Source organism: Lepisma saccharinum, chromosome 3 (genome assembly GCF_977018435.1).
Source record: "Lepisma saccharinum chromosome 3, izLepSacc3.1, whole genome shotgun sequence".
Classification (NCBI taxonomy): domain Eukaryota; kingdom Metazoa; phylum Arthropoda; class Insecta; order Zygentoma; family Lepismatidae; genus Lepisma; species Lepisma saccharinum.
The window spans coordinates 100,877,359-100,903,384 of NC_139231.1; the positions used below are offsets into that span (position 1 = coordinate 100,877,359).

The following is a 26,026-nucleotide window of genomic DNA, read 5'->3' on the forward strand; positions in this document are numbered from 1 at the left end:
GTCTCTTCGAAACCAACATTAAAAAAATAAACAACACCTTCCGAATTAAAGAGACACGACAAATTTCAGGTGTCGCTTGTCGCTCGGAATGGGCCGTTTTATCAATACCGTGCATTTTGTTGCCCCGGCCTGTTATTTTTGCAAGTGTGACTGGTGAATTGTTTGCTTTAGATCGAATGCTTCTGTGCGAAATCCCGATATCGCTTGTCGCTTCAGTCTGAAAACTCCCTTGTTCTTTGAAGTAAATTCGTGCAAGTGAAAGTGGCATGCCATATTCATAGAATAGTTAGGCTAACTATTCTATGCCATATCATAGATTTTCCCTAAATCCCTCAGGCGGAAAGGCGACGTTGAAAGCACATACTAGCATAACATTTCACATCTTTCCTTCACTTTTCCATTTACAAAATAATTGAGTATATCTAAACTTTCGTACGTTTTGAGTTCGCCGTGCGTGTACATGAGATACTTGTGCATGCTATACAACTGGCGGCCACAAAGACACGTCATATTTTAATAATCTGCTTTGCAGTTGATCATCAGACGGATTCTAGACGTCCACTCCTTCATAGTAGAACTTTAACAAATACCTTTCTTGACTATCGTCGCACAACTGATGAAAACAAGCACTCATTTCTTACTTTGAATGCCGGTGAATCTGCACTGGCAACAACGGGGACTGGCCTAAACCGGAAGTTCCGGAGGGACCAGGCAAGACCTCACCAATGTTTATGTTTACATTTTTAACAGGGTCTATACAAATCTTTGTTGGCGACTGTACGCACAGATTATTTGCGCCATTTCCGCCTATCACTTTCGTATTTTCATTTTCTCTCTCCCTCACAGCTGATGAAGTGAACAATGTGACAGAAATGTGTAAAATTTAAACGACTATAGGACGATTCGACGTAAACATGTTTTTCAATGTTAATGGCTGGAATCGAAAAGTATAAAATCTAGTTCTTAGAGGGTTCAGAGATGGTTTCAAGAATTTTTCCAAGTGATTCATGTAACCTTGTGGAGCAGAGACAGAAACAAATAAACTCTTTGAAAATTTTTAACGATAAGTACGAAAATAAACATTGTTTTATTTTGTTAAATTGTATATGTACATTCCTTTTTGTGGTAGAGACTTTAGTTTCGACTTGTGTCGTTTGCATAACTTGTCTGTGGTAAAGGCAGTGAGTGATTTATTCACAGTTCGCTAACACACGCCCTCCAATTTTCCAGAAAACTAGTTAAATTTTCTTTGGTAAAATTTCAGTAACCACCAAACGTCTCTAATTCCCTTATTTTCTTATTTTTCACATTGATACTTACGTATTCTGCATTTCTAAGGATTCTTGAAGGTGGCATTTCGGTTTTTGGAGTAATTATTGTTCTTCCTTTTTTCGCTTGCGAAACACACAATATGGCGAAACAGTTTGACTAGCGTCGTAGATCATCAGTGGGTATGCAGTGTTTCCAACCTTCTCAACCAAAAAATCCCCACGAACCATGTCATGTATAGCCCCAATTTATGCATGTCAAGGTTAGGTTAGGTTCTCCTAATTTGTTAGACGTTTGCTCTAACCTTGCGAATAGCTGGGGAATGTTCCTAGGCTAGAGTCTAGTTTACGTCTTTCTTGCACACTCCTTGCCCGTTTACAAAACCGTGCTAGCAGACATCTGGTGCTCCGGCATCCGTAGGGTAAGTAAGTTTTTCTTTTTACACTTTCTGTCACTAACCATTCACGGGAACGAGATATGCCTGTGAGGTTAGGTTAGGCCTGTTAGGTTAGGTTCCATTAGCACTCATTTCACCCCTAAATATGTGCTTCATCCTCAAATGTCCTCAGTATGTTCAATCACGCATATCCGGACAACATCGGTTTTTCTCGATTTTCTCCTCCAGGAAATTTTTCCTCGCCTTGGGATTTACTTTGTTGAATTCCTTATAAAATAACCTTTCCAACGATATATGACACGTATTCCTTAGGAAAAGGACGTAAACTAGACCCTTACCTGTTCCTATAGTATAAATGAAAAACAGGTAGAGCGATGCTTTACGTAAGCTTTCCCGTTGGAAATGCTTCCCTGAAGAGACAGTAGAAATTTGTCACCTTGTTGCTAATCAAAGGGCCCCAGGTTCGATATCCGACGGAGGCGCATAGTGGTTCGGATCCAGTCTCGACTAGTTTATCTGTGCATAAACTGGACTCAAGAAAAAAACTAGGAAGACTCCTACTTTTGAGAATGGGAACCTCCTGCTTCTCCATTCCCCATGCTGCTCATAACTCATAATTTTTCCTCATTCTCACAATTAGCCAAAAGTGGCAGAAAGTGATTATGAAATAAGAGGATTACTAAATGAACCATTTATCCTCATTGTCATGATTATCAAAAGTTACATAAAAGCGACGTAAAAGTAGGAGAAATACATACATTTGGAAACTATATATTAACTAAAGAAAAATATAATTTCTGCAGAAAAGTCAATAACTTGTACGTACTTTTTACAGTATCACAAAAGAATGAGGAAACTGATGTGTAAACCCGAGCGTTCTCAACATATTGTAAATTTGTGAACAAATATTATGTAAATAATATTAAATATTACATAATAATTGTAATTCCAGAAAGTGTATGTCTGTTGTTCTTGTGACAATAATTTATTGCTGGTGAGAACCTATGTACTAACAATGATCAATGCTGTTAACATACTGAGTCATTGATTGCTAGCTCTATTACTTTATCATTGTAGTGGAAAAGGGATCACTCGTTTATGCACTGCAAGTTGTGTTTTACATTTTTAATAACATTTTGCTGTTTATTACACCATGGATATCCACAGAATTTGTTCCAGGGGGTGGCGCAAACGAGGCATCTTTCTCTCCAAATTAACGATGCAGTTGAAAAGAAAACATAGCTGTTAGCCAGACTATATTCAGTTATCTGGATATTGAAATTATTCTATACTATTGAAATACATTACATGCGTATCTGTAATCTGCGATATGAAGATATTTATAATCTAGATTGTCCATATTGCCACGTAATTGACTTTGTCTTTATGAACCTCCTGCAATAGTAAGAGTTAATGTCGAATTTTTCTTTCACACTGTTGCCACATTCAAAATTTACCTCAAAATTCCAAGAAAAATGTAGATGTAGCGAAATTTTCGCTACAACTACAAGAATTTTGTAGCTTCGCTACATTGCCACATCACTACATTGCCATTTTGGTGTTAAAATGGTGAATATAATCCTAAATTTGATTTAAAAACTATGCTTCAATCCACGTGTGAGGAATGGGACAACTAACAGGCAATAGTTACTTTGTTGTATTGTAATTTTAAAATTGAAACCGATATTTGCTTGCAGAGATTATGATCCAGTAGAGTAGTGTACTATCTATATACTTGTAACATTTTATTACTCTAGCTTCATCTTTTACTATTTTAAATTAGATTTCAAACTTAGTGAGTAACGGGACAGAACAAGGACACTCCATACTGTTTGCAGTAGGTAATACTATTTTTTCTCCTCATTGAAGATAGGTATGTTATTTTCTACTTCACAACTGATTTGTAACAGTATTTACAACATTCATAAAGTTTTACAATGTTCATCATATGTTAGGGTTGCCATAATTAATTATTTATTCCTGTGAGCAACGGACAACAAATAGTGAGTAACGGGACATTTCAAAATAAGAAAGCAAACTGACCTGTATTTAACTCCTTACTGTTCCTTTTTTGTTAACAAAACTGAACGAACTGAACTAAAATTACAAAGTGTTAGGCCTACAATTCAGAAAAGAGACATTGTAGATTATAAAGTAGGCCTACAGTTTACCATATTAACAATAGTTCTCTGTGTAAGATTTCTGAACTTGTTCAAAATCTTTTTGACTCAGTTTTAAGAAGTTGCATCTGGTTGTTGACATAGGACATGGTGGATCAACAGGTAGCATTACACATTGCTTTCTAACCCATGATGTATCATTAGTAACTTTAAATGAGTTCAGTTCAGGTGAAGTCTGGTGGATGAACGTGCACTGGATTTCTTCTTCAGCAATGGCAGTAATTTGGCCAATGAACCAATATACATTCTCTTCCCAGTACACGCAGTACACTGACCAATAGCATAATTAATTTCAGCCGGTGTGGGATCAGACACAATAACTTCAAGAGCATTATTGTGACATTTCTGAGCTGATGAATCGCAAAACTTATACTCTTTTAAGCAAACAGCACCATCATTATCGTAGTAAATACAATGTTGAGATTTTATTCCCTTTATCTGTGGAGCAGACTCAAAAACTTGGTTTAAAGCTGTAAGCGATACTTGTTGAGTGATTTCTTCTTTCTTTATCTTAACAACTTTAATGCACGAAGGACCACTGTTTGCAGCAGCTACGAAATCATCTACAGTTACAACATTGCACGTACGTCTACGAACTACATTAAAAACTAGTTTTTTGAGAGCACCACCTACTCCATCAACCGGCCCCTTGCCATGGGACACGGTGAAGTAGTTCCACACTATTTTCATATCATGGCTTTTCTCCAGTAGTTGCATAAATTTAGCAATATACCTGTTGTTGAACTGACTGCTGGGCCCGTCAGTCCAGAAGTGAACTTCTCGTACAGTTGCAGGCAGCAACTGTATTATGTAATTTGTAAACACTGTAACTGAAAACTTGTATGCTCCAAGTCATCAGAAACAATGACGTAACTGCGCTGAACTCGATGCCATACACAAACTGTGAAGATGGTAATTTGATTTTGCTTCCAATGAGCTGACTGAATTTCATCCTGTTGAAGGCACGTATTGTTTTCTGAGAAATCCATCTGAATGGTAGCTAAGGATGCATCTTCTCTTGTAGACTCAGTTTTATCTTGTTCATAAGCCAGAAGCTGTTGATGCTTTATAAATACATGATGTACAAAATCGGGGAACAGGGAAACTATGTAGTTGTAGAGCTAATGAGTTGTTCCCTCAACAGTAGATTTCACCATTCGACCATCAGCTGTTACCTCCCACTTCAACCAGCTACAGTTTTCATTCAATAAGGTATCTACCTTATACTGCTCTTGAAATACTCTTCCTGCACTGACATTTCTGCATCCAACATTGGTTTGTTGTATCTTTACACAGAACATTATTCAGTATGAAATCCCTGGTGTATTGTGGAAATTCTGGCCATTTTCCATGAAGCTTCTTAACAGCAAGAATGAAATTCTCATGGTAAATACATGTGCACTGGAGAGCTTCACATGCTTCGGACGAAATTAAAAAATTTAGGTTCTTCCGATCACAGCAGTTTGGTGTTCCTTCTTGAATTCTTCAAAGAGTTCATCAGTTGTCAGCAACAAATGCCGGGCTCGTATTCCATCTTCTATCTTGCCATCCATATAGATGAAATCACGACGACATGGAGATTACCGGCTGAATTCATCTTTAACATAAAAATCACGAACTAACTTTTTGGTTTTTTCACTCAAACCACATTCTGAACTATTAGAAGGTACACTTTTTGAGGACACAGGAAAGTTAACCTCCATTGCCAGACGACGCACAACTGCTTTCTTTTTGGAAGGGCTTTTCGGTAAGTTCCGTCTTGCTCGTTGATAATCTTTGCCAAGGGATGAATTGCTTTTATATGCTGTTGCAGATGGAGAGGGTATGCCTGGTGTAATTAGTTTTCCTTCACTTATTTTCTGTCTGTATCTCTGCTTCCTTTCTCTTTCTTTGACACGATTACTTTGAATGTAGCCTATCTTTTTTGCTTTCTCACGGTGCTGTCTTTGAGTTTCTGCTTTTTTCTTAAGGAAATCTTCGTATTTCCCATCTTTCTTCAACTTCTCTATTCGACCTCTTTGTCTTTCAGCAGCAGTTAAAGGCATGTTTGAAAACACCCTGTGAAAATAAAGAAAAATTAGGAAATTGACAATAGTGAGTAACAGGACATAATGTGAGCAACGGGACCAGAAGATTATGCAATATTACTAGCATAAGCAATGCTTATAATTGCTAATCAATTTTTCCCAAGTGTACATCTTTATGATTAAAGTGAACCATTAATATTTACTGAATAGCACCTAGCATTTTCAAGCAGCATAAACTTTAGTGCGATACCTGTGAGCAACGGAACAAAATGGACATGCTATATTTAACCTTGTGTATTCAGTAAATAACATGCCACAGCAAAACAATTTTTACAGACAATTAGCTGCTTATCATTTACACAAACTATACAAACGCAGAAAACCTTGAAAATCTTATCTTACACAGCAGAACAGCAGGTCCTTTTTTGGAAGAAAATCAGAACCACATGGCACCTGTTCACTACTCTGTCTCTAGTGGCTAAAAAGTGCATTAAATTGCCACTCTGTACAGATCTGCCATCTGGGTGTAAAAATCCAGACTTTGAACTATTGTCAAATTTTTTACAGATTTTTTTGGCAACTTTTAAAATTTTAATGTTATGTCCCTGTTTTCGTGGATTGTGCCATTACACAAAATAAATATTTCCTTTCTAATAGCACATTTATGTAGTTATCAGAGTATTAAGTTTATTCCTTTTTTGCTTCTCAAATATTGACAGCATAATCAATCAATGTTCTGTAATTTGCACAACTCACAGAATAATTCACATTTCAGAAAGTGTTGTGTTAGTAAGTAAACTCTCAATTTAATGTTTATGAGTTTATTTTGCATCATTTTATGACAATATATGTTGAGAAATGTACCTCACATTTTTCAGAAAAATGAAGATTACAGCATGTTATTTCATATTTCATTCAAAATGTTCATGTCTAAGTATCTCCTGGCATTTCTAAAGCTTTATATTTATTGATGCGGAAACAGAAGTTTATTTCCTGGACATAATTAAACCAATCTTGAACATCCTTTCCACTTTTGTTCAGGTCCATCTCAACATTGACCTTCTACCCTTGTCTTGGTCATCTTAGAGGTCTCATGCCATATTTGGATAAACATTAAAACTAGCATAATTTTTTGCCTTTTCAGTGTTGTCGAAGTTCAAGAAGGAGTGGAATACCATGTTGGGTTCATTTGTGGAGGTCAGAACCTAGCTCTCCTAATAACATTACCACCACAGTTCCCCATGGAGAAACCCATCATGAAGTTATCTCAGCCTGTTGGCCATCATTGGGTTAACGAGGAGGGTGTGATCGCAGGTGCACCAGGACTTGTTAATGTAAGTTTTGTTTATTGTACTGCTGTTATACCTATAAATTGTGGCTGAAATGGTTAAGCCCCTCTCAAATGGTCTGTGTTGTATTTTTTGTTATTTGTGTCACTTTTGTACCCCTTGAGGCTAATTGTGATGAAGAGGATAAAATTGATGAAGGAACACTGAGACTATATGTTGATAAATGTTTTGCTTTCAAAGTAACTAATACATGAAAATTTCATTTGACGTTTGTGTAAAATGTTGATTTTAGTTTACGTTGATGTGTCAAAACTTATAATTCTCATCTATGTTGTATGGTTATTTTTATGGATAAGAGCTAGTGATTTCTTAATGTGCGGTTTTTGTTTCAGCTAAATGTGTGAAATCAGCCTCCGTTTCCCTGCTTTCTATCTGCCCCTGGATTACTTCCTTTCTTTAATCCTTTCTAATCTCTCTCCTTACATACCTCTCCCTGGGTGTCTCGCAAGTAGATTATAGTAACGCCGGAAGTACGAAAGGGGGGTTACACATAAAATTTATATTTCTGTCCCTAGGTTCGTTGCACATGCACAGAGAGTGAATAAACAGCTGGTAAAAAACAGTACTATAGCTCTAGAGTTAATTCGTCAAATCAGAACATTATCTTGTAGGATTACATATGGTTTATTATACGCTGTTTTTATATACATTGTGCATTGACCAAATCAACTAATTTCCTTATTCAACAAAAGCGTACCTATGCCCTAACCATTGGTACTTTCACCAACACAGACTTAACCTAACTATCTCTGTGGCCTATCCTAGACTTATTGATATTCCGACCAGTTTGCTTTTCCTTATGCAGCATCCTTCTTCAGCCCGCCAAGCATTATGATGCGACTCGGCAATATCTTACAAATGTAAATTGTTACTAATGGGAAAACTTGGGGATTTCAAACAGGGGTTGGCTTTACCAAATGCTCAAGGATGTATTTAAGGGGGGTCCCCCTTCCCGAAAGACTTATCAAGAAGTACTAAAATTAAATAGTGAAAAATATATTTGTTTAGCATTTGTTGTATGTATTGGGATCATACGGCTTTGAAGAACAGGAAGGATTTATTTAGGGGGTCTGGACCCCACCCCTCCTCACCCAAAAGACTTAATAAGTACAAAAATTAAATGAAAATATACTTGTTCAGCATTTGTTGTATAATTTCCTCTAAACTTATTGAAAGACAAGGATTATATTGGGAAAGGAAGGACATATTTAGGGAGGGGGGGGTCCAGGGGTCCGGACCCCTCAAAGGACTTGCCAAGTACTAAACTTAAGTATGAAAATATTAGCATTTGTTGCATAATCGATGGTGTTTAATTTCCTCAGAAGTTTTTAGAAGGCAAGGATTATATTGGGATCATGCGGCTTTGAATGACATTACAAAAAAATATGCACAAAATATTAATCAGAAAGTTACTTTTCTCCAACTACATGTAACATCCTTATTCGATAAGTATTCAATTATTCATCTATTTGACATTAATTTCATTGTCAGGGCACTTGTTTTATGTAAATTATTCTGATCTTAACTACAGGTAAGCTACGTAATGAATATACGCTGTTATATCTCTATTCTTATACAGTATTTTTACCTATTCGTGTAATAATAATATAATATTAATTTATGTATTGTAATTAGCATTATTTTAATTTAAACATTATTATTATTCCTGATACACTTAGTTTGGACCCCCCCCCCCCCCCCCCCGAAACATATTTCTAGATACGTTCCTGCAAATGCTACATATATTTTCCATCATCAGTTTAGCCACTACAAGTGGACTAAACTTGAAGATAGCCAAATGTTACATTCATTTCTCTGTCATCAGTCTAGCCACCATAACTGGACTAAACTCTAGAGGAAAGGTTCCTCGTCGTCGTGAAAGTGGTAAAAAAAATTGATTTTGGCCTTTTTTATAGTTGGAGTGGGAGTCCGTGGACATTCACCCCTTAGCACTACAAAATTCCACAGCAACGGTCTTTTAAAAGACATTACCCCAACTGGGAAACTACGAACAGGGGAATCTAGTATCCAGTAAAAAGCACATATACATACATGCATTAACATATAAAAGTACACACACGGAAACATATTAATTAACTCTTTACCTTGTAGCTGGCCAGCAATTAATTAATACAATACTACAAAATCCAGTAATGATCAATCCGATCATTACACATCTTGCAACACACTAGCATTCATTGTCCTTCATTTTCATCTCATAGAATAATCTCATATAATAAATAAATAAATAAATAAATAATAGAATAAAGTAATTGTAAAAGTGACTTAGTTATTCATGATGGATCCAGTAAATGCAGTTTTAATATTGCATAAGTAAAGTTTCGTGTTTCTGTGTTGTGATTTGGATTGTTTTTTCCCGATTATTTTTGAAGGACTTCGTGCATCACTGCTTAGTTCTCCTGGCAGCAGTAGTTCTATTTTCTCCCATCTGGCAGCATTGGTGCATGCTACTTTTAAAAGTAATGATAACTAACACTAAGTTTTTTCTCAAATGAGTAACTGCAACTTTGTTACTTTTGTGATGAAATAACTATTTTTGATTCATAGAACCAAGTGAGAAATATGTAAATTTGCCTGTTCTGGAAACAAAGATTAATAGACACTTTACATTCTTTGCAGTTTTCTCAATACCTAGAGTTGGGACGTGTAGTTCAGGCAGTTATACGAGAGCTTGAGAAGAGTTGTCCTCCATTGTTGTTTTCATATTTGCCATACTCAGTTTCAACAGAAGTTCCATTGAAGTTTCCTGAATTGAAAAACTGGAGTGTTGAAGATTTAGAAAAGTTAAATGAAGATGAAGATTATCAGTATGAATTTATTCAAAGTTTAGAAGATACAAAACAGCTGGATAACTTAATAGAAGAAATGATGGCAAAGAATGAAGCATTAGCTAGTAAGTTCAATTTATTGTTTATAATGTATATATTTTTTTTACATCAATGCAGTGTTTCCAAGGTCATGTTAATACCTGGAAATCATTCAGTTCTTAAGCACTGCTTAACATGAAGTGGCTGTACAAGCACTTGTTTCATTAACTAGCAAGCAGACATTTTCACGTGGCCTCATTCTTCTGTGGTCCTCCCTGATGGCATAGTGGTAACAGTGTTGCCTTGTAATGATTGGAGGAACATAGTGGTTCAGATCCCATTTTAAGCTGGAGGTCCAGTCTCGATTAGCCTATCTGTGCATAAAAGTGTACTTAAAGCAAAAGTCAAAACTCATAATTCTCTGGTATAACAATTTAAATTACTTTGCAAGTACATACATAAGTTTTATGACGTGTGACATATTAATATATTGGATTAGTATATTATGTGATTGGCTGTGAATTGATAAATGTGAGGCCTAGGTGACAGGGGTGGTACAAAAGATTTTAAAAAATAATTCCTGTAAAACATGATTTACACAACTATGCACATATGCTGCTTATACACGGCCCTCTCTGATAGTGTATTGATAATGCTGCCCAGTCAAGTTGACAGGTGCCCAATATGCAAGTCAAGTCAGACGATGGTAAAATTCAGGAGACTACACAATGCAAGTTTGTTTTTCACAGTAGGGTGTAAGTCATGAATTTCAGTGTGTTTTCTAATGAACTCATAGCAATAGCCCCTGAAGGTACATATATAGAAGTAAATTACCCCCTAACTCATGAACTTGTGAATAAGTAAATTAGGGGAGAAGTTAAATTCAGATTGCTCGAAAAAAATATGTATTCAGAATAATAAAAACTTGCATGTTACATTTACAGATGCAGTATTTCCTTCCATGACAACATTTCACCGCTTGACAGCTTGCATATCTCATGTATTTTAACTTTCTTGTTTTTTTTCAGCGGAGAATTTGGCCAAACAACCCCTTCTAGAGAAAGCTCAGCAAGGAACTATAGAGAAAATTGAGTCATTTACTAGTTGTAAGACCACTTTTGAAGATTTGACGTACCAGCATCAAAGTGTAACAGACAAATATTCACCCAAGAACATCAAGGTAAGTGAAAAGTTATTGTGCATTGTGAGAATTTAAAATTATAATAGTTATTAAATGTGGCGTGCAACGTCCCACCTACACACAATTACCACACTCTAAACACTTCAATTAGGAGGACGGCAAAAGTCTACCCATAAATGCTAACTGCTTACCAGTCGTTGAACACAGATTCTAGATATCTCAGGGCTTGCTGGGTAAAACGTGAACAACAGCTTTATATATATATATGTGTGTTTATTATAAACTTATCGTAAGAAAGTCTGTTAGCACACTAGTCTTTAACCTTTATCACTTAAGTGCATTTACATTTACCATACACGTGCATTCACCACTTCTGGAGTCAAAAAGGGGGGAAGGGACCATTCAATTTATTCCTCGCAGTGAGGTGCCAGGGGGTGTATAGGGACCTAATTTTATTTAGGGCGCTGTTCGCTGCTGACGTCACGGGCTCCCCTGTAAGAGAAAGTAGTATGTGCGCGGTACCCCCAACCACAGCTGGGAACTGGCCGTAGCCAGCCGGCACCTCCGACAAGCGGGCGCTGGGTAAAGGATTAAAGGATGCTGCGACACCCCCGGCGTTAGCTAGGAATCGGCAAGCCGACCGGTGTCTCCTGTACAAGGGCGGCAGGTTAGGAAGGAGGTCTAGGAGCTTCAATGTCGCCTTTAAATTTAGGAATGTGGGCGATATCCGCCATTCTAGGCATCTTAAAATCTGGCCTTCTGGCGATCCATCTGAAGTATCATCGTATCGCGGCCTCTTTCTTCCATCAGCCTTCATTCTGTTGGCAGCGAATAGAGGTTTCTCAGCTAACCTGGGCGGCTCATAAGGAGTAGCATCCGGATTCAGATCTCTATCCGGAGTAAAAGGGCTGGAATGAACATCTGGAGTGGGTTCTGGCTGAACATTCAATCTTTGGAACTGAACCTGTAGTTCGCTTACCCTCTGGACAAATGTGCCTGTCTGATCTTGCATTTCTCTTCGCAGAGATACTTCAAGCTTCCTTGTCTCTACCCTAAGAGAATTCACCTTCTCTTCAGCTGCCTGCTCTACGTCCTTCCGCAGAGTTGCGGTTATTGACTCCATCACTTCCTTCTGTTCCTGCACGACTTTCTCGATGGATTCAGTCTTCTCTCCCAAATTTTGGACATCTTTCTCAATGGACTCCACTGTAATCTCTACTTGTCCGCGCCACTGAGATAATGGTTCCAGTTTTTCCTGAAGTACCCCTTTTAATCTTTCCTCAACCTTTACTATATCTTGCTGAGAAGTAATTTGAATACTTTCTACTCCGGTCTTAAGACCTTCTATGTCAGTCCTCTGCTGGGCAAAGAGGGCTTGCAGTTCATTCCTACGGTTCTCTTCTTCCTCTTTTTCTCTTTGTCTTCTGGCATCTTCTTCCTCTTTTTCTCTTCGTCTTCTGGCTTCTTCTTCCTCTTTTTCTCTTCGTCTTCTGGCTTCTTCTTCCTCTTTTTCTCTTTGTCTTTTGGCTTCTTCTTCCTCTTTTTCTCTTCGTCTTTTGGCTTCTTCTTCCTCTTTTTCTTTCTTTCTTATTTCCTCTAGGCTCTCAATTGAAGCTCGGAGAGTTTCAAAGTCTCTTTCCCTTTTCTCCTCAATTTCTCTTCTTTCTAGCTCTCTCTTCTCTTCAATTTCTCGTTTCTCTAGCTCTCTTTTCTCTTCAATCTCTCGTTTCTCAAGCTCCCTTTTCTCTTCAATCTCTCGTTTCTCAAGCTCCCTTTTCTCTTCAATCTCTCATTTCTCAAGCTCCCTTTTCTCTTCATGAAACTCTATTAGGGATCTAAGTTCTATCAGTTCCTTTTTTCTCAGCTTTTCAGCCTGAACTGCCTCTCTTTTGCGCAATTTATCTTCGTCCTGTTTCTCTTTCTTTCTGCGCTCTTCTTCTTCAAGTCTTTCTTTCTCTCTGCGTATTTCTTCTTCAAGTCTCTCCTTCTTGAGTCTGCGGAGCAGATTCACATGTCTGGCATTTAACTCCTACAGCGGGGAAGGTAGCCACATCTTTTCCATCACAGCTCCAGTGAATTTGGCGCTGGCACTGGCAACACTGGAAATGTGCTGCCTCTTCTCCCAGTTCTTCACAGCAACCATATCCAGACTCTGAATCCATGGTCTTCCTCCCTCTACTTCTCAGGTTCATACCAGTAAATTCTTGGTCCATGTTTAATACAGTCCACACTTTCACTTTCACTGGACAGTCCTTTTAATGCACGGTTCGGTTGACTTCACTAATTGCACAGTTCTGTCGGGCCCCACGTTATGGCGCCAAAAACTCTTGCAACGTCCCACCTACACACAATTACCACACTCTAAACACTTCAAGTAGGAGGACGGCAAAAGTCTACCCATAAATGTTAACTGCTTACCAGTCGTTGAACACAGATTCTAGATATCTCAGGGCTTGCTGGGTAAAACGTGAACAACAGCTTTATATATATATGTGTGTGTGTTTATTATAAACTTATTGTAAGAAAGTCGGTTAGCACACTAGTCTTTAACCTTTATCACTTAAGTGCATTTACATTTACCATACACGTGCATTCACCACTTCTGGAGTCAAAAAGGGGGGAAGGGACCATTCAATTTATTCCTCGCAGTGAGGTGCCAGGGGGAGTATAGGGACCTAATTTTATTTAGGGCGCTGTTCGCAGCTGACGTCACGGGCTCCCCTGTAAGAGAAAGTAGTATGTGCACGGTACCCCCAACCACAGCTGGGAACTGGCCGTAGCCAGCCGGCACCTCCGACAAGCGGGCGCTGGGTAAAGGATTAAAGGATGCCGCGACACCCCGGCGTTAGCTAGGAATCGGCAAGCCGACCGGTGTCTCCTGTACAAGGGCGGCAGGTTAGGAAGGAGGTCTAGGTGCTCCTAGTCAAGCCAGGCAGGTAGAACCTGCCACCTAGACCGGGTAGTTAGGTTGCTGCTAGGCTCTTCTTCTTCTTTCTTCCTCCTTCCTTCCTTCCTTCTGGGATGGCTGCTAGGCTTCTGGCTGGATGGCCGGTTTTTCCCAAGATGTTTGCCAGTTGACATCCGGCAGCCAACTGAGCTCCGGCCTCGCTGTGCTGGGTTTTATAGTCGCGGTGGCGCATGGGTGGTGGAAATTTTAACTACAAGTACGCGTTGCTAACTCATTTTTTTACACATTGCAAACTTCGTACTGAGGAATATCAAGGTTTTGACATTGAGAAATTACTAGTGGGAAAATCACTAGATGCACATGACAATATAAACTAAAACTGTGTGCATTCAGACAATACAATTAATAATGAGCCTCGCAGGACTCTGCTATTCTAAACAACACGTTGAACAATGTAAATGACAATAATTAATAACATTAAAAAGAATATAGCGACCACGCAGGGTCTAATAATGAGTGAAGCTAGTAAACGTAGAGGTGGAACCGTTAAACGTTTACAGAAAACATTTAAACTAAAAGCGTACGCCTCGCAGGGACATTCCGCTTAACTCTTTCATCCGATTAAAAAGAATATAGCGACCACTCAATGTCTAATAATAATTAAATGGCGACCTAGCATGGTCGTTACAGGCGTTACCCCCTGTTCTTGGGTTAAGATGGTTGGTGCCATCTTGTTGCCATTTTCCTTGCTGTTTGTCCTACATAATCCTTTGAACATGAACAACTTATATTATATATTCCTGTGGTTTCCACATCTGGTAGAGTTTTTCTCATTTTGTATTCATTAAATGTACATTCCAAACTTCTTGATGATCTAAAGACAATTTTGAAATCAAATCTTATGTGAGAATCCCTTGTGGAATGGAATGCAAACAAATTTCTTTTTAACAGATTTCTCATCTTTTTCCATATTTCTCTTTTCGTTTAGTTTTCTTGCAAGTTGTTTTTTTGATTTGGTTTATTCTGTTAGTGTGAAAGCAATTTTCTTTTGCTATATTAAAAAGCCTTTCTTCTTAATTTTTGATATCCTTGTTGTTAGAACATAGTCTTTGTGCTCTCAGGAAAAAAATTAAAAATATGTTATCCATTGCTATATGAGAATGTTCTGAATTGGTATGGATGTATTTCTTCCCTGCTAGTTTTTTTCCCTATGGTCTGATGTTTCAATTGTTGTGTCAGTTGTCTTAATTTTCAGATCAAGAAAAGAAATTACATTGTTATTCATGGGTTCACAAGTGAATTTTATGCGAGGATGTGATTCATTTAACAATTTAAATATGTCCATGATGTTGTTCTCATTTTTAGCAATAATTAGCACATCATCTACATATCTGATGTAGAGTGTGATATCCGCACATATCTGATTAACAATTGGAGATTCTATGTAATGAAGGAAAATGCTCGAGATGATTCAAGATACTGGGTTTCCCATTGATAGACGATTACAATTACTTCATATTTGATGGCAAAATTTATCAGCAAAGTAATGGTCTATCAATAGGAAACCCAGTATCCCGAATCATCTCGAGCATTTTCCTTCATTACACAGTGCTGTGGTAGCATCTAATACATCGGATCTTTTTTTTTGTTCCATGTCGAACTCTAGGGCCTCCCCGATGGCACAGTAGTAGTGTCGTCACCTTGTAATGAAGGGGTCCTGGGTTCAATAACCGATGGAGGCTCATAGTGGTTCAGATCCCACTTTAAACTGTAGGTCCAGTCCCGATTAGCCTTACTGTGCATAAGGTGGACTTAAAAAAACTCCAAATCAATCAATCATGCTGAACTCTGTGACAGAGTTGTTAGCACAGAGTGGTTCCTATCCAGAATGTGATAAAAGTTGTGGGTCACGAACTTTAGATCCATTGCTTCTGCAGTGAAAGTGAACCCTGCAGGTCCTCTACCAACCAAAAATTGAGAAAGTGTGGCAGACTATGATAAGGAGCCCTCAATGAAGGGAATTTGAAAAATGAGTGGATGTGCCATAAATGATACACAGTTGTTCCCTATTGTAATGTAACAATAGTGTGTTATAGTGTATTTTGATTGCATTTCTTAGTGTCATAACATTTTGAAAATTGTTAGGTTCTTGGGAGCCACCCTGTATAATGCATTAAAATTTTCTAACATTCTGATTTAAGGGAAAGAGAGACAATTTCCCCTAGGTCTTTCTCGCTGCGGCAGTTGCCGATCACTGTTGCCAACTTTGCTCTTTTTTTGCTGGCTCTTTCATGCACTAGTTTGGCTGTGAACTGTGGCACCCCCCCCCCCCCCCCCCCCCCCCCGCCCCACTATGATGCCACCACTGGCTCCGACCCACAAAGAACAACTTTTGCCATGACTGTACATTTTGCACGTGACGTGATATTGTTATATTCGCTGGGTCACCCACTCCCTCTTACCTCCCCAGCTACTTTTATATAGCGCCATGGCCAAGTTGAAGATGACAATATTGTTATCTGGGAATCCTTTACTTTCAATTTCATATGAGCATCAGTGGATTATTGAGATGGGTGATGCTGCCAAATCTAGACAGTGAAACTTAAACTGCCTTCACTCACAGCACCCCCCCCCCCCTTTTTCTGACACCTAAAATTACCCTAGGAGGCACTTTATGCAGCCTTCGTTGCAAGTCATCTTTAGCTCTATTAGTGGTGAAATTTAGCTCATTTATGCACATCAGGTTTGGCAACACTGCCAGGATGGCCATAGGAGGCAAGGAGAAATGCATTAGGCTGATGGTACCATTATTTTATTCGTTCTCTCGGGAATATCAAACATCCAATGACGTAGGAAATTACATGGATGGAAAAAGGACACGTCTTAGTAGTAGGAAAAGTCGAAACTCCCATTTGATTAGCCGTAACTTGAAGTTCATTTCCCATAAGGAATACATGGGATTCTGTAAATACTTATTTATCTTATTTTTCAAACATCGTGTCTAGCTTACTAATCAACTTGAAAAACAATTTCCACTTGCAACATGGAGAGAAATTCACACTCGTGCATACTAATCCCTTTTTTAAATAGCAGTGCCCAATCCGACGATATTAAAATAAATGTGCAACTGGTGCATAATTGTCCCTCTTCGCCTTAATGGGACAAGGAAAAGTAAAATGTCTAAAGCGGGAAAATGTAAAATTCACTGTATTAGGATAGCTCTTGTTACAAAATCAAATTTTGTCAGATTGGCATAGAATTAACTAATAATTCTGCAATTCCTAGGATATTTGTGTCAGGAAATTTCGTGCACCTCACAAGATGCATGCACACAAAAATTTTACAACATGTGAAAAAAAATGCTTCAAACACTTGCCAGGGGTTGACAGTTCTTCAGCCACGACGGCAGGATCAGAGGCGCAACCACAAATTTTTGTCTGGGGGGAAGGGAAGTACCAGGAAAAACGTACCAACAATAATGACAAATTTTTAGATCCAATTTTTGCAACTGACAACAATATTGATTTAATAGGGTGCCATGGCATTCTCTTTTTTACATTTTTTTTTTAATTTAGATCACTCGGCGTTCATGGCTGACTCCTGCCGCTCCGCTCTGAACTTGAGACAGAAAAGCAGTGATTGCGAGTGAAGCGAGCAACAAAATTTTACGAAATGTATTTCCATTTGCATAAAATTTTAAATCAAGGTGGGCAATTGCTCCTCTGTGCTCCTCTGCAGGTGCCCCCTCCCCCCCATTTGCCCCTAATATGGTGCAAATAATATCACGGGGTGCCAAGGCATTCTTTCTTTTACAGCTTTTTTTCATTTAGATCATTCAGCCCCTTTTGCCAACTCCTCCACCCCATAGTTACAGCTCTGAACTTGAGAACACTGAGAGAAGGAGGAGGCATTGTGAGCGAAGCGAGGAAGGAAATTTAACGAAATGTATTTTTATTTGCATAAAATTTGAAATGGAGGGGGCCAATTGCTCCTCTGTGCCCCCCTGCAGGTGCCCTTGGCCATCAACGTTTGCCCCCCTAGAATTGACTTCCATCTCCCCCCCCCCCCCAACACACACCTGTAGTTGCACCACTGGGCAGGATAAAAATCATATTCATTTTCAAACTTATAACATGGATTCTCACGTATATCCAATCTCCGACAGACTTTGCCTTGTGTTCCACATGGGATATATCTGAATATTCAGACTCACTACAGTCACTCTAATTTTTTTCTAGGACATAATCCGACGAACTACTATCCTCCTCCTCCATATTTTGCTGCTTTTGTTTTACAAAATATGCAACAAAACAAAAACACACAGCTCTCCTCAATAGCATGCTTACATGTTTTTAGCAACAGATGGCATAACGAGCATGCTTTGCTCATTGCTTGCGATAGTCGTGCTCAAATGACGTCACAGCAACACGTAGACTTCGGTCCTTCCCAACCAGAGTCATTCGTACGTTTTCGTAGCCATTACCATGCAAGAATATTTCCTTTGCTGCCAATAGTACCAGCTACGTATGTAGTGGTAGTCAAGAGGTTAATATAAAATTTAGTCATTAATCCTAGTATATTTTTCACTTGTCTTCTCAGCCTACTTTAATTGGTATAAAAGGGGGGGGGGGGTTCCATGGAAATCCTGTTTTTGAAAAAAAAAAATAGTTATTTTTATAAATATTATAATTTAGGGATGGATGATTTGAATTTTTTTGCTGATGCCAATAAAGTATGGATGTATAATTAACTAATAATTGATATTCTACCAATCTGATATAAAACTAAAAATGCTCCTTAATTGATGTATGTAATTACTTGTCTTAAATACCTCTAGCCTTTGAACACAAAACTTCGTATTTAGACTTTAACTTTACAAACCCATGGCACATGAATTCTGTTTATATCCATAAAAAATAATGACAAAAATGGCAATTTTTTAAACTTAATTACAGGCTATTTATCGACATATTGGATCGGAAATTTTACCAGTGAAATGTTGCAGTGATATATGTAATGCCCTATGATAATAGGTGTGTACGTTGAAATAATTTTATTGACTTGGAATGTTTCCAGGAATGCTTGAGGGAGGCTCAGCATCAAAGTGATGAAGAGAGTGAGAAAATAGCTGAAATGTTCCTCAATGAAGAGATAAATGTTGACCAATTTCTTGCGAGATACGTTCAGAAAAGAATGGTAAGAAAATTCTCTACATTTCATTTTGATATTATTGTCCTCAGCTTTACACAGCATATCTTTTCTTTGTATTAAAGTACAGTTTCTACAAATTCAAGAAACATAATTCAGCAACATTTCAGAGTACGTATGTGCCATTTTAAAGAAACTAGAAATATAAAGATAGTGAGGGCTATTTTTTTTTAAACCTCCGATAGGGCATGAAATCAAAACCACAGTGAATAGCAAAATGGGTTTATTGACAAATGTTACGTACATGTATCATCTACTTTTCAAGTAAGCCCAAAGAGAATTCAGACATTTATCGTACCGATGCACTAGCTTTCCAATACCCTCTGCAAAAAAAGGTGCTGCCTGTCTGTTGAGCCAGGTCTGCACTGTGTCCCGAAGCTCCTCATTGGTGTGGAAGCGCTGTCCTCCCAACCACTTCTTCATCGCCGGGAAAAGGTGGAAGTCACGGTGCCAGGGGTGAACGAACACTTCCCAGTGGAATCGTTGAAGAAGGTCTTGGGTTGACACAGCAACATGTCAGGAATTGTCATGAAGCAAGACAATGCCTGAAGACAGCATGCCTCTCAGTTTGTTCTGGATGGCTCTGTATAGTCTGCGCAATGTCTCACAGTATGCAGCCTCATTGATTGTGGTCGCCAGCTCCATAAAGTCAAACAGTAACACACCTTGCACTTGGCGGGAGAGTCAATTGTAGCAGACATCTCTACGTGCCCATCGTTCAGCTTCAACTGAAGCGTTGGCCTTGGCAGTGGTGGTGGTAGTGGCAGGGGAAATGCCAATCACGCTGCGTGACGCCCCGCTTCCTAGCGATTCACGGCCCACCTGGCGGTGCCATTGGAGGTTGAAAAAAAAATAGCCCTCGTAATATATATAGCATGCATCAGTATGTATTAGACAGTAGGAAATAAAACTGTGGCTCAACACTTCTTTAAGGGCCAGAACCTTCCTAGCTACTTCTGTTGGATGTTGCTGCACCCCATATCCCCCAACAGTCTTGACCTGGTGCCCAGCAACTTTTTGTGGTATGGTATTGCAAAGCATATAAGTAGAAACAACATCAAACATAACTGGCCAAACATGCACAAATGGTCTGGTACACGTGACCCCTTCCTTGTAATTTCCAGAATTTTCCCCCAACCCAACCCAGCTGGAAATGTCTATTGGTTCCCATTGTCCAGACTAAATGTTTTTAAGTCAACATCAGAAGTTTTTGGAGCATTGAGAAATACGTATAGTTAATAGGGGTTAGATTGATTGTATTCTGAAAGAGGTATGTTTGTTGTACAATTGAACTGTACAATTCGATTTTTATTATCATTTCCATATCAGCTGACCACTTGTCACTCAATCTTAGCCGAAATCGCTTTCACATTATATATAATAGGAAGCATTGATGATATTTAGAGAGACACTCAGAACCTAACTGCCTAAACTACTTACATGGAACTTCCTCCCAGAATATTTTTTTCAGACAGAGACATTAAATTTGAGTAACTTAACAACAAGCAGTGAAAAAAAATGCTTGAAAGTATTTTCCACTTTCTGCCAGGATGAATTAAAAATATACTTAAAGTTCTCTATATAAAAAAAAACTACATGTTTTCTTTCTCAAAGCACACTGAATGTTGTTTGCTCAAATATTACAAAGCTTTAGATAAATGTAGATCTTGAGTGTTGAGTGCTAAAAATCATTAAAGTTACAATTAAAACTACATTATTAGCTTATAACAAAGTGGTCCTGAGTTCGATATCTGGTGGAGGCACATAGTGATTTAGATCCCAATTTAATTTGTAGCTCAAGTCTCGATTAGCCTATATGTGCATAAAATGGCCTTAAAACAACATGTTAGATTGTGGCATGTACTACACCAGTAGATAACAATTTTCTTCTGAAATAATTCGAGAAAGTATTGTGTCAGTAAGTCTTCCTCAGTGGCCATGCTGTCTAAGGCACTGTGCTTTGGGCTCCGACTGCGGGACAGCATGAGTTCGAGTCCACCTGGGTTGTCTCTTGGTTCTCAGCCTGTGTATAGGATGTTTGGCAACCATTGTGAGGAAATTGGGGAACTACGAGTGAGTAGAGTAAACCGGTCATGGATATCTTCTATAGCGACTGAGGGTTCGACATGCTGACCCCACGTCACCCCATTACTCGTTGAGGATCTCCACACCTCTAGGTGGGATTGTGGGAGGGAGACTGGCAGTCGGGAGATAGGCCAAGCCCCTTACGGGCTGTAGAGCCATAAGTTGTTATTATTTATTATTATGTCAGTAAATGAACACAAAATTCCATATTTATAAGTTAAGTTTGCACTCTTTACTTTTTTATGCATCACTTCATGACTAAATTTGAATAAAATGTACCTCAGAATTATCAAAATCCCCAAAAATGAACAATGCCGTATGCAGTCTCACATTTCCTGTTTCAATCAAAAACTGAACCAGAGATGTGAGGAAGGCACTTGTTGGTAGTGTAGAAATGTCAACAAATAAAAAACCAAAGAAAGTACAGTAAGAATTATCATACATAAGGGTTTCATTTACGTAGACAATCAGTAAGAACTTCAACTTGTTATACTACATTTATGTTTCAACAATGAAACCCAAATTCAATTTTATACTGAGGTCTTCAAAGTGCTTGTAGTACTAGATGTCTAGGTGCAGTCAGATTTGCTTATATTAAAATTGTAAGGAATGCTTAATCTGAAATTTGAATAAATCTCCAAGGTTGGAAGATTTTACTACTTTATTAAGCAGTTGATTGTTCCACTAGTATACCCTTTTGTGTTCTATTATTCTTTACAGTATATTTATTTATTTATTGTACTTTCAGCTAAGTCATGCCCGGAAATTTAAGGAAGAAAGGCTCAGTGTCCAGTTAACACAAAGGGAGAAAGCAGGTTACTGAAGAATTCCTTATTTTTTGTTCATTTTCAGAAATAAACTAATTTATTTTCAAGATAGAGCATTTTTTAATATTGTACGTTACTGCAAATATGTTTCCAAGAGCAACAATATTTTTTTCCCCTTTTTTTCCATATCCTTCATAAGAGCTTCTGTCATTCCATCACGTTAGTTTGTCGTTCCAATGTGATCTTCCTCTCCTATTGTTGCTTACAAATAGATTTTAATTGTGAATGACTTAAGGCATGGATTTCAAGACCAGCACAATAGAATGTGTCACAAAATTTCTAGAGCTATCCATGCCTTCTACATCAGTGACTTGAAACTTGATTTATATTACTACGTAAGATTAAGAGAAAATATCCAACAGTTTTCCCCTTCATTGCAGGGTTTATAGCTATGAAAAAGACATTTAGCTGAAGGACTTTAAAAATTTAAATTACATTACCATATTTACGCATGTATAATGCACACCCTGGTTTTTGATGGGGAAAAGTAACAAACAATTATATTTCGTATATAATGCTCAATATAATCCAGTTTCAAGAAATGGCTTTCTTAGTTGTAGGTCGTAAAGCTATTGTTATGCTGATCAAGAGTGAATGACATCATACCTATTCAGTGAATCACCTGTTGCTATGTGGACTAAGAGGAGAAGAATATCACTTGTGTATGCAATGAGTCACCAACCCATAACAAATCCCCCTTTCCCTCCACTGTTTTTAGCATCCCAAAGCTTTCATTCTTTAACCACCATATTTATTCTGTAATAGTAGACATCGAGATCAAAATTACGTTATGGATTTGCAGTGCTCAGGAAGTTTTTTCTATTATTTCTTGCCCAACAAATACCGCTGATACGCATCCCATGTGACGGGAGGTGCATTCTCGAATTCCGCCAGAATGGCACTGCTTTCCTTGGTGTTGCAGAACATTACATTACAAAGTGAAAAATCATGGAAAATGGCCTTCAAACCTTTATCCATGGTTTTCCTCATTCTTCATTTACTTTTTCTAAAAAACTTCAAAATATATACTTTTTCCGTGACTAACAAAACATTTATATGAGGCAAATTCAGGACCCTCAAATTAGCAGTTAGCAGTACAAGATTTCTTCCATTAAGGCATTTACACACTCCATATATATATATAACATTATTTGGCCAGTAATACATTTTAATTATTATTTTCTTTCTCCTTATCTTTTCCTTCATCCAGAGTACCATAAAAATCAGAACGTTCCTTCATTGTGTGATGAAGTTATTTCAACTGCATTTCACATTATTGTCACTATCTCGTATGTAATAATGTTACCATATTCAGAAACTGCAGGATTTAAGCTTTAAAACTATATATAACATGATAGGGTTCCGTAAACATGAAAAATCAATGCAAGTGTCACAAAATCATGGAATGACCTTGTACGGTTTCATGTTGGCTGTCCGAATTATTCCGTGCATAATAAGCAAAAATTTTGGAAAAAAGTGTGCATTATACATGAGTAATTCTTTAATCAGCATAATTTTTGTGGTACTAGTCAGCAAACGATGCAAAGAAGCACCCTCATTTAATGCTCTTGTCCATCTGTACATCCATTTCAAGTATCTGTATCTGAGAAACTGCAAGAGTTATAAAAACAAAGTCTCAACTCTGTCAACATGTTCATCTGGCCATGAGATACAACAATTGATCGAATGTGGCCTGTTTATATCCCAGAAACTAGCAAACATGAACAACCTTCTGCAATGAAGTCCTCGTAAATGCTAGTTGAACATGATATAAATGTACACATTTTTGAGGAAAAAGCTTTATCACTAAATATTATAATTAATTTACTGTACTTCAAATATGTATAAAGTTATGTAGGTCTACAAATTACTTACGTAATTTGACGAGGAAAGAATACGTATTAATCTTTTTCATCAAAACCCAAACATTCATCTACAGAGCTAAATGAAGAGTCCCTTGAAACCTCTTCTAAATCAGAATCCTCTTCTAAATAAGTCTTGATTCAACAAATTGTCCTCTGTACCATCCAGCGCATTACTAATGCCACACTTCTTAAATGATTTAACCACTATCTTAGTTTTCACAGCATCTTGTTAAGCTTTGACCCATTCACAAACTTCCTTCTTCCTGAGTATTGGTGTATAAGACACCCTGTTTTTCAGACCTATATACGGCAGCAAATGAGGTATTTTGATTGGCACATGCATCTGTGGAGGTCAAACAATTGGAACATTTTAAATGTTGTAATATCTCAGAATATCTGTTTAGTTCTAAGGGAGAATTATTAACCAATATTGTATGCATGATCATCAACCCACTTGTCCACAGAAGGTCAGGAAGAGTTGTTTTGTCTGTTTTTAATTAATGTGAATAGTTAAAATTTTTCCCACGCACCATGGTCGTGCAGTCTAAGGCGGCATGCTTTTGGCTCTGGCTACAGGACACGTGCAGGTTCGAGTCTCCTGGGGGAAGTGTAACAACTTTTCTCCTTTCAGCTTGTGTATGGGACTGGTGGCCACCCACCATCGTGAGGAAATTGGCGAGCTATGAATTAGTAATGTAACCCAGTCATGAAAACCTACAGTGACGACTGAGTGTTCATTGTGCTGACCACACGTCACTATGTAACTTGTTGGATGATCTCGCACCTCAGGTGATTGAGTGAGTAGGTTCAGGTGGATGTGAGCCCAGCAGTCAGTAGGTAGGCCCGGGCCCTTAATGGATGATTATTATTATTAATATCTCAGAAACTATTCAAGTTGTAAATATGAAATTAGGTGCGTTGAAAGAACTGTGTATTATCTATTGTATATGACATCCATCTTCTCAGTCGGCCAATCAGAACTAATTGTTACATGTCAATTTCTCAAACTACTAACGATGGAAACATAAAATTTGGTGAACAAAAACTTCTACCTATAATACTAAACTAACATGATATATAGGCAGGGGTGCCAACTTGTCAAAATTATTGGGGAGCCTCTGATCACTGAAATAAATTAATGAATGACTCACTCTTTTCCTTTTTTAAGTTTTGGCCTCAGTGTTCGGAATCTCATAAAAGCCCATGAATTCCTCAAAAATATCAAAATTTTTATTCACAGTTCGAATGCACAATATTAATTGTTCATGGATGGATATATCACAAATTTCATCAACCATAATAGCAAAATATTCCCAACTTTTAATATCTGCTACCACGGAGTGCAAAACAGATCTCCCTAATATATCAATGATCTCCTTCTGAATGTCATGTTAGAGCCATTTGTAGCCTGAACGTCCCATCCACATCTTCTTTCAAAACTCTTTTTAGTAAAAATTTTAACAATACTCATAATTACATACTTAGTATATAGTATTAAGTCATGTGTTTTGCTGTCTCTGGACATAGCCCCCCCAAACTTGATGGTTTAGCGGTCTCAGCCCCAAAAAGTTGATGGTCTAGAACATTTCAAATGTGTATTTAAAGTTAAGTTCATGTGGCACAATTCAGAGTAAACTTTACAAGAGAAGCAAAATAATACATTAGATCCTCTTAAGCAAAATTATTTGGGGTGCTCCGCCCCCTAATCGCTAACATTGGGGGGGGGCTGTAGTCCCCCCCCCCCCAAGCCCCATGGAGTCGGCGCCTATGTATATAGGGTTTCACTCTGATTGTCTGCCTGCCTATGTCAGTCCAAAGACGGAAAGTCAATACATGTAATTTTATTATAAAAAGATACATAAAATATCAACTTAATTCTAGAAAATTTTCCCAATCTTGTACACTAACTTCGTGCTTATTAATACAAATTAGCCTTCATGGG

General features: G+C 38.0%; 1 protein-coding gene across 1 annotated transcript; it reads left to right on the plus strand.

Annotated features, from left to right (window-relative positions):
- The first annotated feature begins 821 nt into the window (after positions 1–821).
- Positions 822–22,266, plus strand: Vsp37A (Vacuolar protein sorting 37A). Its single transcript, XM_083120052.1, has 6 exons — positions 822–1,067; positions 7,018–7,207; positions 9,863–10,136; positions 11,079–11,230; positions 19,176–19,295; positions 22,141–22,266. Exons 1-6 carry the CDS (start codon positions 979–981, stop codon positions 22,213–22,215), a joined length of 900 nt encoding a protein of 299 aa, XP_082976178.1. The 5' UTR covers positions 822–978; the 3' UTR covers positions 22,216–22,266.
- Positions 22,267–26,026: the final 3,760 nt, after the last annotated feature.